Below are 14,346 nucleotides of genomic sequence, written 5' to 3'. Positions count from 1 at the left end.
GCTCTTCTGGTGCTTTGATAATGTCCCTGCCACATGTCAGAAGCTTTGATTCAAATCCCACCTGCTGCAGAGATGTCTCATGTTCTAATGGGTGGATTAAAAATACATACTTGGAAGTCATAGTGAATTTTCTCAATGTTGGTCAATCAGCCCAAAGGTACAAAGCAAAGTCAGAGTCATTCTGAAGCTAAAACATTCTGTTGAGAATCACAGAACTAGTTTTTCCATAATATATTTCTGACTTGAAATTATTCACTTCTGGAGTGTTGCCCGATGCAGACCAGATGCATTCATATAAAAAGGAAATGTTTCTAATTACAAGGCTTTCTTGGAGGTCTTGCACAGGTTCACACTTTGCATTCAGTCTGACTGCCAGCAAAAAAAATTAAAAGATTATGCAAAAACGTTTAATCTTTAGGAGGCAAATCAACATTGTGCAGAGAAATATATTATTGTAGTTACTCATTCAAAGCAATCAAGAAATCTCAGGTCTTCATATGGATGTCAATTAAAACAAAATTATCTAAATCCTTAAGCATGACACATCAGGTTCATTACAGAATCACGTATCACCAATCAGGAGTGCCTTTAATTTTGCAAATATATACCAAAGCACTTAACAGAAATGGAATAAGACAATATTTGACAATGAACCAAAGTATAAGATACGAGTATGAGAGGTTTTCAAGATGTAGTGAGTATTGTACCATAGGGATTGGTGCTGGGGCCTAAACTGTTTACAATTTATGGAAATGACTTGGATGGAAGGACAGATAAATATCCCTGCCAAATTTTCAGGTCCATGCCAAACTCACAAATATAGATAGGAAAGTAAGGAAGTTACAGAAAAATGCAAACAGGCTAAAGTGAGTGGATAAATAATGTGGCAAATAAGCGCAATGTCGGCAAGTGCAAAATTGCGTATTTTGGCAGGGAGAATTTAAAAAAAACATACATGCTATCCGAATGGTCAGAGATTGCAGAGAGATCTGGGTGCCCTAATGCAGGAATCAGGGCAGGTTAGCATGCAGGTACAGTGAGAAATTAGGAACGTTAATGGAATACCAATATTTATCACAAGCTTTAGTTATCTAGGGCATTGGTGAGTGCACATCTTGAATATGATTTCGAGTATAGGTCACCTATTTTAAAGGATGCAAATATGTGCAAACTAGACAGAGAATGTTTGCCAGACTCCTATGTGGAATGAATGGCTCGTTATAGGAAAACAGATTGGAATGGTTAGACTTATATCTGCTGGAGCTTAGAAGAGTGAGAAGTGACTGGATTGAAACATAAAAGATTTTGATGGGATTTGAAATTCCTGATGAAGGGCTCCTGCCTGAAACATCGATTTTTCTGCTCCCCGGATGCTGCCTGACCTGCTATGCATTTCCAGCACCATTCTAATCAAATCCTTGTTCATATGCTGGTTTTTGCACAAAAGATAGATCAAGGATACATTTCAGAAGGATCTCAAAAGATGAAGGAAGTGTTAGAGAGGTTTAGGGAGTGAATTTCAAGGCTGAGGTCTTAGATGGTTGAAGACACATGGTGACAAAAAAGGATTCCCAGGAGATCAAAAGACTGGAGCTGAGGGATACAATATCTTCAGAATATGGAGCTATAGGAGGTTGTAGAGTTTGAGTTAGATCATGAGGTATTTAAAGATGTGAACAAGAATTTTAAAATTGGGGAAGTTGAGAGAATGGGAGTCTATGAAGCATAGTGATGAGGAGGGAGGAGGACTGGTTGCAGGTTAGGTATGGTCAACTGAGTTCTAGATAAACTCTGAAATTTATGGAATGTGAAGGATGGGAGGCAAGCCAGAACACAATGAAACAGTCAAATCTAGAGATGGGAAATGCATTGACAGGACTCCTAGGAAAATATGAGATTTGGTAAGAATTAAGCCAAAATGTGAAAGAAGGAAGTCTTCGTGGTAGAGAGATTATGAAGTTGAAAACTAGCTTGGAATCAAATACAAGTGCGCATCAAGAGATGGAATCTGTTCTGGAAGGATCTGAGCTCTTACAGGCCTTGAAGCCAAGGTTTTGATTTTTGCACATTGTGGGTAATCCGTAAATGGATGCCAAGCAAGCAGGCTGACAACATATTGGCTTCAAATAGGTCAACAGTAGTGATGTAAGATAAGGAACAGAATATGTCTAAAGATATATTCCATGGGAACCTCCAGAAATAACTATTGGAAGGAAGTAAAGCCAGAGAAAAAATATTATTGTTGCCACCCATTCAAATGCTTAAGCATCATGCTTTTAGAACTCAGCTAAATGAAAGCTTGACGCAAAAGGGTCATTCCAGAATCTAGCACCTCCAGTCAGGAGATATGCTCGCAAGAACAAAAATAACAAACTTACATTCCTATTGTGCTTTAACCTCTCAAACAATTATACCAAAACACTTCACAGAATCAAATCAGATAGAAGTTGACACTGAACCAAGTGTTGAAGAATATGGTATATTTAAGAGTGGAATCAATTGGTGAATTCCAACAGAGGCAAAGCATTAAAGGAAAATATGGTGGTTGACTATGTTACAGGCTGCTGTATATCAAGTGAGAAAAAAGCACTACAAGATTAATAGAACCTATGGCACAGAAAAGCCCATTTGGTCCACCTAATCTATGCTCATTTAGTCTCCTCACACTAAAATAATCTTTTCAAACATGCTCTGCTATAACCTTCAATTTCTTTCCTGATTTGCAGGATGTCTTCATTGATTCTGTTGAGAGCCATTTAACTGCATGACTTGTGCAGAAACAGAATGGAAACATTCAAATGCACAACAGCAAACTTTAGAGGTGACAAAATGTTAAAAAGCTTGAGAGGAAAACAATGTTAGAAATGGACAGCTATTATAGGGATATTTTTGAAGAGGGTTTGATGACAAGTTTTGTAAATGGGCTGGAAGAGGCAGAGCTTCCTGATAAGAGGGAACCCCTTTCTACCTACTCCTGTTGGAGATAGGACTATAAAATGATGGCCTCAATTTCCAACTCTCACTCCCTAACAGTGTACAACAAAGGGAAGTAATTTCTCTGTTTGAATTTTGATACAAATAGCGGTTTAAACACCAGTATAAATGACAAAATGCATAAATTAGAAGGTAAGCATGCTAAACAGGCTTTTGCAGATCAATACCAAAGTAAGATTTGATCACAGGCACGACTGTGAAGTGATGAAATGCTTCATCAAAAGCAACTGAAAAAAAAACATGCGGAAGCTTTCTGTTTGCACTCATCAGGACAATTTGCAAGAAATACCAATGTCAGGAGAAAACATAATTTATATAGTTTAGGAACAGAACACTGATTGCTTGGTAATTGGACACTGATTGGTACTGAATACAAAACAAAAGAACTGCAAATGCTGTAAATCAGAAATATTGCTGGGAATGCTCAACAGGAGCATTTGTGAAGAGAAATCAAAAAGTTAATGTTTCAGGTCAGGTGACCCTTCCTCAGATCCTTTGTATTAATTTTGATTTCTCTTCACAAATGCTGACAGACCTGCTGAGCTTTTCCAGCAACTTCTGATTAGTACTGATGCTGCCATGGAAAATACAGCAGATAATGATTATAAACAGTTTTGTTTAAATTTTAAATAAGGCAGGTTGATTCTGATTTGTTAAGACGCTGTTCTTAGAGGATGGCTGTCATCTATTTTGCTGATTTGATGCTGTGTATACATGTTCTGTCTGCAGAGAACAGGGCCCTGTGTATTAACATATGTTACTTCTAGTACATATCAAATTCATCATATTATAAGCCCAGCTCCCAATGTTCAATTAAAACATAGAACAGTACAGCACAGAACAGGCCCTTCAGCCCATGAGGTTGTGCCGACCACTGATCCTCATGTATGCACCCTCAAATTTCTGTGACCATATGCATGTCCAGGAGTCTCTTAAATGTCCCCAATGACCCTGCCTCCACAACTGCTGCTGGCAACGCATTCAGTGTTCTCACAATTCTCTGTGTAAAGAACCCGCCTCTAACATCCCCTCTATACTTTCCTCTAACCAGCTTAAAACTATGACCCCTCATGTTGGTCATTTCTGCCCTGGGAAATAGTCTCTGGCTATCGACTCTATCTATGCCTCTCATTATCTTGTATACCTCAATTAGGTCCCCTCTTCTCCTCCTTTTCTCCAATGAAAAAAGTCCGAGCTCAGTCAACCTCCCCTCATAAGATAATGCCACCGTGGGCGGCACGATGGCACAGTGGTCAGCACTGCTGCCTCACAGCGCCGGAGACCCGGGTTCAATTCCCGACTCAGGCGACTGACTGTGTGGAGTTTGCACATTCTCCCCGTGCCTGCGTGGGTTTCCTCCGGGTGCTCCGGTTTCCTCCCACAGTCCAAAGATGTGCAGGTTAGGTGAATTGGTCAGGTTAAATTGCCCGTAGTGTTATGTAAAAGGAGTAAATGTAGGGGTATGGGTGGGTTGTGCTTCGGCGGATCGGTGTGGACTTGTTGGGCTGAAGGGCCTGTTTCCACACTGTAAGTAATCTAATCTAATCTAATAAGCCCTCCAGTCCAGGCATCATCCTGGTAAACCTCCTCTGAACCCACTCCAAAGCATCCACATCTTTCTTATAATAGGGCGACCAGAACTGACGTACTATTCCAAGTGCGGTCTAACCAAAAGTTTTATAGAGCTGCAACAAGATTTCACGACTCAAACTCAATACCCTTGTTAATGAAAGCCAAAACACCATATGCTTTCTTGACAACCCTGTCCACTTGGGTGGCCATTTTAAGGGATCTATGTACCTGCACACCAAGATCCCTCTGTTCCTCCACACTGCCAAGAATCCTATCCTTAATCCTGTACTCAGCTTTCAAATTCAACCTTCCAAAATGCATCACCTCACATTTATCCAGGTTGAACTTCACCTACCACCTCTCAGCCCACCTCTGCATCCTGTCAATGTCCCGCTGCAGCCTACAACAGCCCTCTATACTGTCAACGAGACCTCCAACCTTTGTGTTGTTTGCAAACTTGCTGACCCATCCTTCAATCCCCTCATCCAAGTCATTAGTAAAAATTACAAACAATAGAGGCCCAAGGACAGAGCCCTGTGGAACATCACTCACCACAGACTTCCAGGCAGAATATTTTCCTTCTACTAGCACTCACTGTCTTCTGTTGGCCAATCAATTCTGTATCCAGGCAGCTATGTTCCCCTGAATCTCATTCCTCCTGACCTCCTGAATGAGCCTACCACAGGGAACTTTATCAAATGCCTTGCTGAAGTCTATATACATCACATCCACAGCTCGACCCTCATCAACTTTTCTCGTCACATCCTCAAAGAACTCGATAAGGTTTGTGAGGCATGACCTACCCCTCACAAAGCCGTGTTGACTGCATTTAATCAAGCCATGCTCTTCCAGATGGTCATAAATCCTATCCCTCAGAATCCTTTCTAACACCTTGCAGATGACAGATGTGAGACTTACTGGTCTGTAATTGCCGGGTATTTCCCTATTTCCTTTCTTGATGAGAGGAATTGGTTGCATAATTCTTAGTATTCAAGATTATTTAGTAAACCTTGTCAAATTGACTAATCAAATCCAATGTTAGACACTGTTGTGAGCTTTACAAGTGCAAGCTGGTTGAGTATGATCAGTGTTTTTTTAAAATCCAATAATACTCAAGTTCTGTATACCAAATTAAATTATAAGCAAAAGATGAGAGGAACAGCCTTCAATATTAAGACTGATTGTGGCATTAAGGAGCCCGAGAAAAATTTGAAGCAGTGGGAATTAGGGGAATCTCTTTGCTAGCTGAAGTCATTGGTGCCCAGTTCTGAAGAAAAGTCATATCAGTTTGGAAGCACTGTGTGTTTTTCTCTCCACAGATGCTGGCACACCTGCTGAATTTCTACAGCACCTTCTATTTTTATTTGCTGGTTGGAAACATACCTAGTCCAAAAAGGAAATTGTCTATGGTTGTTAGAGATCAACTCCAAGACAATGCAACAGGAGTGCCTCAAGTCCTAGGCCTAACCTTCAGTTGCTTCAGCAATGATCTTCCCTCCGTCATGAGATCAGAAACTGGAAGGGTTGTTGACTTATATTCAATATTCAGCAGCACTGGCTTACGTACAGATGTATGTTAATGATTGCATAATATTCAGTACCGTTTGTTGACAGACTCCTCAAATAGTGAAGCAGTCCATATCGACACACGGCAAGACAGGACAATGTCCAAATCTGGGATGACAACTGGCAAGGAACACTTGCACACAGAAATGCCAGGCAAGGAGCAACTCAAAAAAGATAGAATCTAATACCTGGATATTCAATGGATTACCATTGCTGAACCCATATCAACATCCTGAGGTTTACCATTGACCAGAAACTCAACTAGACTAACAACAAGAGCAGGACAGAGGTGAGGAATGTATAATGAATAATTCACCTCCTAACACTCACCCAAGCCTGTCCAACATCTATCTTGTCTCAGTCGATTCCCTCGAACTCAGCACCGCCTTCCTAACCTGCAATCTTCTTCCTGACCTCTCCGCCCCCACCCCACTCCAGCCTATCACCCTCACCTTGACCTCCTTCCACCTATCACATCTCCATCGCCCCTCCCCCAAGTCCCTCCTCCCTACCTTTTATCTAAACCTGCCGGACACACTTTCCTCATTCCTGATGAAGGGCTTTTGCCCGAAGCGTCGAATTTTCTGTTCCTTGGATGCTGCCTGACCTGCTGCGCTTTAACCAGCAACACATTTTCAGCAACATCTACAAGGCACATGTTGGGAGTGTGATGGAGAACTGTTCACTTGCATGGATGCGTGAAGCTCCAAAAGCACTCAAGAAGCTTGACATCACCCAGGACAAAGCATCCTGTTTTATTTGTGCCATTTCAAGACTGTCAACTCTAGTAGCACAAAGAACAGAAGAAAACTGACGTAATTTCAAATAAGTGTATAAGTTGGGGAACACTTCAGTGGTCCAGAACACTGAACCTCGGACTTTCGGGTGACCATCCTCCAAGGTGGACTTCGGGATAGGCAGCAGGGAAAAGTGGCCGAGCAGAGGCTGATAGCTAAGTTCGGTATCCATGGGGAGGGCCTCAACTGGGACCTTGGGTTCATGTCACATTATAGGTGACAACCATTGCACTACACACACACACACACACACACACACTCCTATACACACTACACATGGACACACATACACAGACGCCCACACAGACACCCACACACGCCCTTGCAGACAGACACACTCCCACGTGTACCCACTCACAGACTTAAGATACTCTGCACTCACCACACACACACACTTTCTCACACTTGCAACCCCCAACCCCGACAATCACACAAACACAAACACACATCTTTTGTGGGGTGAATTTGTACTTGCAGGGTTACATTGTACTTTGCTCAAAAACTGCATGCATTCATGTAAAACTCCATTATTGCACTTTTTAAGATTAGAATCAATTTAAACATCATGGCATAGACAGAGAACGCAGGGGGCCAACACCTTCAACATATTGTCTAGCTATCACCATTGTTAATAGCTAACCTGAGAATGCAACTTTTTAAAAAAAGGTTTTGTGACTTACACATAAAGAAGTGAAACTATCACAGTATTCTAACAGATGAAAGGCTTAACAGACAATCAATTTTTCAATGTATAATTTCAGTTACATCACACTAAGTTTTTGCTATAAATTGTGTGTGTTAGGATTGAGCTCTCCACTATCACTGATGAAGGAGCGACACTCTGAAAGCTACTGTGCTTCCAATTAAACCTGTTGGACTATAACCTGGTGTTGTGTGATTTTTTAACTCAAATAAGTGTAGGCACCTTGCTGTATAAAAACTGACTCTCGGATACAAATGAAGTTGCCTGTGCAACAGGATAAAATGAGTTTATTCTATTTTTTTCAAGCAGCATTCCTCCATATCCCACTTTCCCTGCAGCCTCTCAATGCTCTCATGACTACCAAGATCCTGTTGGAGGCCTCCCTCACCTCCTGTCTCTCTCACTACTGAAGGTTTTACCTCCCTGCCATTGCTGCAGGATCCCCTAGAAACTATATAAAGATAAATGAATTTGAGTTAAAGATCAGCCATGATCTAATTGAACGGTTAAGCAGGTTTAAGGGGTAGAATACCTAACCATGTTTCTCTAGTTACAATTGATCTAATTACGAGGCCAGACAAGATTGAGCCAATATCATCTGCACTCAACAAGCCAATGCCGAAATCATAGATCATAGAATTTCTACAGTGGGGAAACAGGTCATTCGGCCCAACAAGTCCACACTGACCCTCCAAAGAGTAATCCACCGAGACCCATTCCTCTAACCTACATTTACCCCTGACCAATGCACCTAACCTACACTTCCCAGAACACTATGGGCAACTTAGCATGGCCACTTCACCTAAACTGCACACCTTTGGACTGTGGGAGGAAACCCTTGCAGACATGAGGAGAATGTTTGTGTGGAGTTTGCACAGTCACCCAAGGCTGGAATCGAACCCCCGTCTCGGTTGTTGTGAAGCAGCAGTGCTAATCACTGAGCCACTGCCGCCCCCACAGCTTAGATGACTCTAAGTTATTTGAAATTAGTGAAGTATGACTACTCTCTATAGAATTGCACTCCAGCATAAAGAAAGTGAAGAAATATCTGCTTTAAACCTACAAGTAAAACTCTGTGCATGGCACTGTACTCACATGTTTAATTGTGGAGGACCAGGTTTTAACTGTTTCACTGGAAAGCTGCTCTGGACAGTTGTTCTAACCGCCCTGCTCAAATAAATAAAAGGAATCTTCAGAATGGAAGAGTCAGGAAATTTTCCACTTTTATTGAATATATAAAACACAGTCACCTGCATCACAAACCAACAAAATTAAGCTCATTAACATGTAATTTTTTTTAATGTCACAGCAGATCATTTTGTACATTCGGTACTTTTTTTTTTATTAATTACTCTCCACAAACATTCACTGAAGGATGCAAGAGAGCTGCCCAGGAACAGAACTAGGTATTCCTAAGAAATGAACAATGTGGGACTATTTGTGTGCCAAACAGCGCAAGAAGCAAGTGAAAAGGCTAAGCAGTTCCATAACTGCTGGATTAGATCAATTTTCTGAGGCACTGTCACATCCAATCATGAATGGTGATGGGCATTTAAACAACCCATTAAAAAGCAGAAAGCTCTGCAAAATCCCATCCTCAATGACAGGGAAGCCTTACACACCATTGTCGAAGATAAGGTTAAGCATTTGAAACAATCTTGCCAATGGATGATACATCTCAGCCTCCTCTGGGGATGCCCAGCATTATAGATGCAAGTCTTCAGCCAATTTCATTCATTCCATGAAATATCAAGAAAAGGCTGAAGACAATGGATGCTGCAAAGGTTATGGACCCTGACAATATTCTAGCAGTAGTACTGCAGAATTTTCAATGCCCTTAGCAGAGTTGTTCCAGCACAATTACGTTACTGGCATCTACTCAATAATACAGAAAATTGCTCAGGTGTGTCCTGCACAGAAAAGAGAAGACAAATCCAACCTGGCAATTACCATCCCATCAGTTTCATCTTGATCATCAATAATGAGAGAAAGGATCATCAGCAGTGTTATCAAGCAGCATTTGCTCAGTAATAATAAACTGAAATGAAAACAGAAAATTCTAGAGAGATTGTACTCGCAAGACCAAATGCTTTGCAGAACACCTCCAATCTGTCCAGAACCCTGACTTTCTGGTTCTTTGCCATTTAAATGAATTATCTTGTTCCCATTCTAACATTTCTGTCCAAGGCCCACTACAGAGTTCCAACAACACCGAATGCAAACTGGAGGAACAGCAACTCATTTTGCACTATGGTATTTTACACCCTTCAGGACTCGACATTCAGTTCGACAACATCAGGAGCATGACCTTTGATCTGAAGTGTGATTACAACCCACACCCTCCTTGAAGCACCTTTCGTGCATTTGCTCTCAGCAAAGGGCATCAATGCTCTCCTCTTTTCAAATTTTCATGAAATGTGCCCATTGCTCGCTCGGCCATTTATAAATGTCTAAGGTTGTGTTAAAAGTCAATCACAATGATATTGGTCTGGAGTTGGCCAGAACAGGTAAGAAAGACAGATTTCCTTCTCAAAAAGGCATTAGTGAATTGCTACTTCAAGAATCGTTACATGCTTTTAATTTGACCAGCTTTTAATTCCAGATTCTGTCGAATTCAAATTTCACCATCTGTCGTGCAGAAATTTGAACCTATATCCCGAAAACATTACCGCGAAAACAAAGGCTGGATTACTAAGCTAGTGACATATCTATAATTTATACCTATTTTACATCTCTGCCTCTCCTTTACCATGATTAGTGCACCCTTTGTTATTTGCTGTGGGTACTCTCACAATCTGTTTCACTTGCTCCTCTGTCAATAGCATTAAAAATACAATTTTTCAGCCCCTTTCAGATCTAAAAAAAGACTCAAAACAATAATTTTGTTTGTCTCCTGGTGCTGCCAGTACTGATTTTTAAAGCATTTTTAGTTCAGGCTGATTATTTCAGACTTCTATTTTGCTTTTATCTTAAAAATAACCTGTGCACTAACATTTAGTTTGGATTCTGCCAGGACACTCAGTTCCTGACCTCATCACACCTTGGCTCAAACATGGTCAAACATCTGAACTCCAGAAGGTGAGAATGACTGCCTTTGACATCAACCTCATGTTTGACTTGATGTGGCATAACAAAAGCCGAGCAAATCTACAATCAATGGAAATCAGTGTAAGGGTGGATTCATTTGCGTCACAAAGGATGATGTTGTTGTTGTTGTTGTTGGAGTTCAGTCATTTTATCTCCAGGACATCACTGCAAGAGCTCCTCAGGGCTGTCTCCTGGGCCCGATCATCTCCAGCTGTTTTATTAATGACATTCTGGAAAGCATATGGTCAGAAGTGAGGATGTTTACTAATAATTCCATGTTCAGCACCATTCACAACTCCTCAGATACTGAAGGGGTCCAAGTACAAATGCATCAATTTCTAGATGGTATCCAGGTTTGGACCAACAAATGTCAAATAACATTCATACAACTCAAGCATCTGGCAATGACTGCCTCCTCCAAGTGAAAATCTATCCATTGCTCCTGAAATACAATGTTATTACTATTGCTGAACCCCCATCTATTAACACCAGGCAGGAGTGTGATGAAATAATCACACTTACCTGGATGAGTGCAGCTCCATCCAACATCAAATTGACTGCAGCACTTCAAGAAGGCAGCTCACCATTACCATCTCAGGGGCAACTAGGGATGAGCAAAAGTCTGGTGCAGCCAGTGATGCAAACAGCTTACAAGTGAATTTTTAAAAATGCTTTTGTCTCCTTGACTAAGCTAGTAGAAATTTCAACTCTTTCCAAAATGCAAGCATCAAGGAGCAGTTGAAAACTTAATTTATGGCTATTTGCTCCTTCTAGCACTTTAAGAAGGTGAGCAGTATCAAAAGCCTTATACCATGATCACAAATGGTGGTCTACCCAGTTTAGTAACAAAAAAAATTATTTATAAAGCATGCATTACAAAAGAGATATCCAAACTTACCATCTATTGTACACTAGTACAGCCATCGTTGTTGTCGGAGGCAAGCTGCACAGATCAAGATCAACATGCTTTACACCCGGAGGAACCTTGCTGACACACAGCAACTCATTCAGAAGCATATTCAGCACTGGAACAGTCAAACTGGTGGAAGATAAATATACCACTAATAAAATGCCACTTCCTTCTAAAATGTTGAGCAATGCCTTTCAAGGCTATTAATTTTAAAGAAATACTTTTGACATTTAAATAGAAGGTCTCACAATGCAAAAAATGTTTCAGAATTACCTTTTTTCCAGCAACTCTAAATCCCACTTCAAGTGGGCAGCTACTTTAAGAGCAAGGAGCTTCAATGTGCGGTTCCTTTTGTTGTCAGTTGGTGGATGCACTTGGTTTTGCTCATTTACAGAGGGTTTGGAGGCCTGCTCCAAAAATTGGTTTATCAGCTGAATCGGTGACGGATCTGTTTCAACAAAAATAATGTCTTTTAAACATAGAAATAATATAATTATTGATACGTTAAATGATGTTTGAAGGTTAAAATGAATAAATTCATATATTCATTTGGGTTCTTTTTTAATATTTAAAGAGAACACTGTCCATTAGAAAACTTTCAGATGAAATACAATCTTGCTGTCTGATCTGAAATGGTGGAGGATATTTCACAGGGAGATCATTAAAAATGGCAGCAATTTCACTAACTACAACTACTGGCATAATGTGGAGGTGCCAGACTTGGACTGGGTGGACAAAGTTAAAAATCACACAACACCTGGTTATAGTCCAACAGGTTTATTTGGAAATACTAGCTTTTGGAATGCTGCTACCTGACGAAGGAACAGCGCTCCAAAAGCTAGTACTTCCAAATAAACCTGTTGGACTATAACCTGGTGTTGTATAATTTTTAATTGTAACCACTGCAACATATTGAAATCATTTTTTAAAAAATCTGATACTCCACAAAAATATTCAAATGAAATCTTTTTATTCTAATTTTCACGTGAAGCAACTACACAGGGCACCTGAAAAACCCATGTGTTTTGATGTGTGTTGGAAGCTCTATTGCTATTTGCACTGCCTCCAAATTGCAGCAACTATAGGAGTCAGCACTGCACATTAAGTGAAGCACAACACAAGCTTTTAGAGGCATTCTGCATTGCCAGCTGTACAAAAAAATCTCTCAGTCCTTTTTACTTCCTCTCAAAACTGCTCAGAGTTAAGCTGATTCTGCAAATGCAAGTAACCCTACAATTCCATGTCTGAAAGTCATTTTGCATGTTTGACTCTGGACAATGTCAGTGTATATCAGTCATGGATGGTACAATTCAAAACACATTCTCAACCTGATTTCTGAATACAATCACAATCCAGGAGATAATTTTGGACAGAATGCAGATTCAGAAATCCTGGCTGAAAATTTTATTGCGCCCTGAAGCATGTGAGGCATCATAGAGACCAAGCGTACTAATCCTAATCTAGATTTGGCTTTCATCAAGTGAGAAGTCTGTCATTTTCTAATTTGTGTGGCTTAATATACAATAGATAGCATCTTTACACAAATATATTATGTTCCTCGATGCTGTTAATATTTGAGAGCTGAATTTCATTAAATTGATGACTGCGAATTGTTGATTCACAATATCGGCATTGCATATCTCACTTAAGAAGCAACAAACTGCAAACTCTAAACGTAGTTTTAATAGCCTACACGTACCCTAGAGTAGTGATAGTAATTTCATTTTACAATTTCATTCATGACATTTTAGACTTTTAGCATGGTTACTAGATCATCGTAGGTCAAATATTTTCTGCCAGGTCACCAACAGCTTGTAGGATTATTTTTTCCCTAAAATCTGCAAAAATATTGAACTGAAAGATGACAGTTTGTTTTGCAAGTTTTCTTTCTTGTAAGAAATTACTAAGCAGCTCAGATGTTGGGTTTCCTGTTTCTTTACAAAAAAAATACAATTACAGTCATGTCATTAACATGTAATTACTGATAACACTTGCTTTTTGAACGTAGGAGCTGTAAACTGCCTGGCCAAATCTTTCAGGCAGGAAATTGAACAAACCTGGATAAGACTTCTGCAAATGTTTTTCAAGCAGTCCTTCATCTAATAAGAACTCAAACCAAATTGTCTGAGGTGGAGTGCAGGGTCGACTAGAGGTCACTGCCTCACGATCTGCTGCTTCTGCACTCATTCTACTCCAGTGCTCGTCCTGAAAATTAGAGAAGATTAAAACTGAGGCAAAATATAAAACATCTCCCCACATCAGGCCAGTAAAAGTAGCTTCCTTTTTATGATCCACCATCGTGGTATATTATAGCAATTAGGGTATAAGGTACTGAGTCTCCAGACCAGGTCTACTACTCTAGTGCTTCGTAACACACGCATGCACGTTTCCTCCAGGGGTAGGATTCCCAATCCTCCAATTTTGACAGGAATCTCAAGACATTCATGGCTCATTTTCTAAACATTGCCAATGACAGAGAAATGTTTCTTTGGAGGTAGTTTATCTTGCTGGATATTATTTTATTTAACTAGAGAATGAGGCTGACACATGAAACAGTGTAGTAGCCAAGACTTATCACTGCACTTCAGGTTGAGACTGAGTTTTTGCTGAATATGAGGATGCAACAGCTTTTTAAAAAAATGAAATCATGAGATATGGATGTCACTGGCCAAATCAGAACTTAGTGCCCATGCCCAAATGCATAGAGAAGGTGGTGG

The 14,346-nt window shown here is 40.3% G+C and overlaps 1 protein-coding gene across 2 annotated transcripts in view; it reads right to left on the bottom strand.

The window, feature by feature from the left end:
- ints8 (integrator complex subunit 8) overlaps positions 1-14,346 on the bottom strand; it is a 91,664-nt gene that overhangs the window by 66,396 nt on the left and 10,922 nt on the right. For both annotated transcript variants that reach the window (XM_060823686.1, XM_060823687.1), the window contains exons 2-5: positions 13,687-13,834; positions 11,903-12,077; positions 11,618-11,758; positions 8,728-8,799 (exon numbers count right to left, since the gene is read on the bottom strand). In XM_060823686.1, coding sequence (XP_060679669.1) covers positions 8,728-8,799; positions 11,618-11,758; positions 11,903-12,077; positions 13,687-13,816 — 518 coding nt within the window. In that variant the 5' untranslated portion in view covers positions 13,817-13,834. The remainder of the gene's footprint in view (positions 1-8,727; positions 8,800-11,617; positions 11,759-11,902; positions 12,078-13,686; positions 13,835-14,346) is intronic.

This window comes from Hemiscyllium ocellatum, chromosome 4 (genome assembly GCF_020745735.1).
Source record: "Hemiscyllium ocellatum isolate sHemOce1 chromosome 4, sHemOce1.pat.X.cur, whole genome shotgun sequence".
In the NCBI taxonomy this organism is placed as follows: Eukaryota; Metazoa; Chordata; class Chondrichthyes; order Orectolobiformes; family Hemiscylliidae; genus Hemiscyllium; species Hemiscyllium ocellatum.
This window is presented reverse-complemented; position numbering and strand designations above follow the sequence as displayed.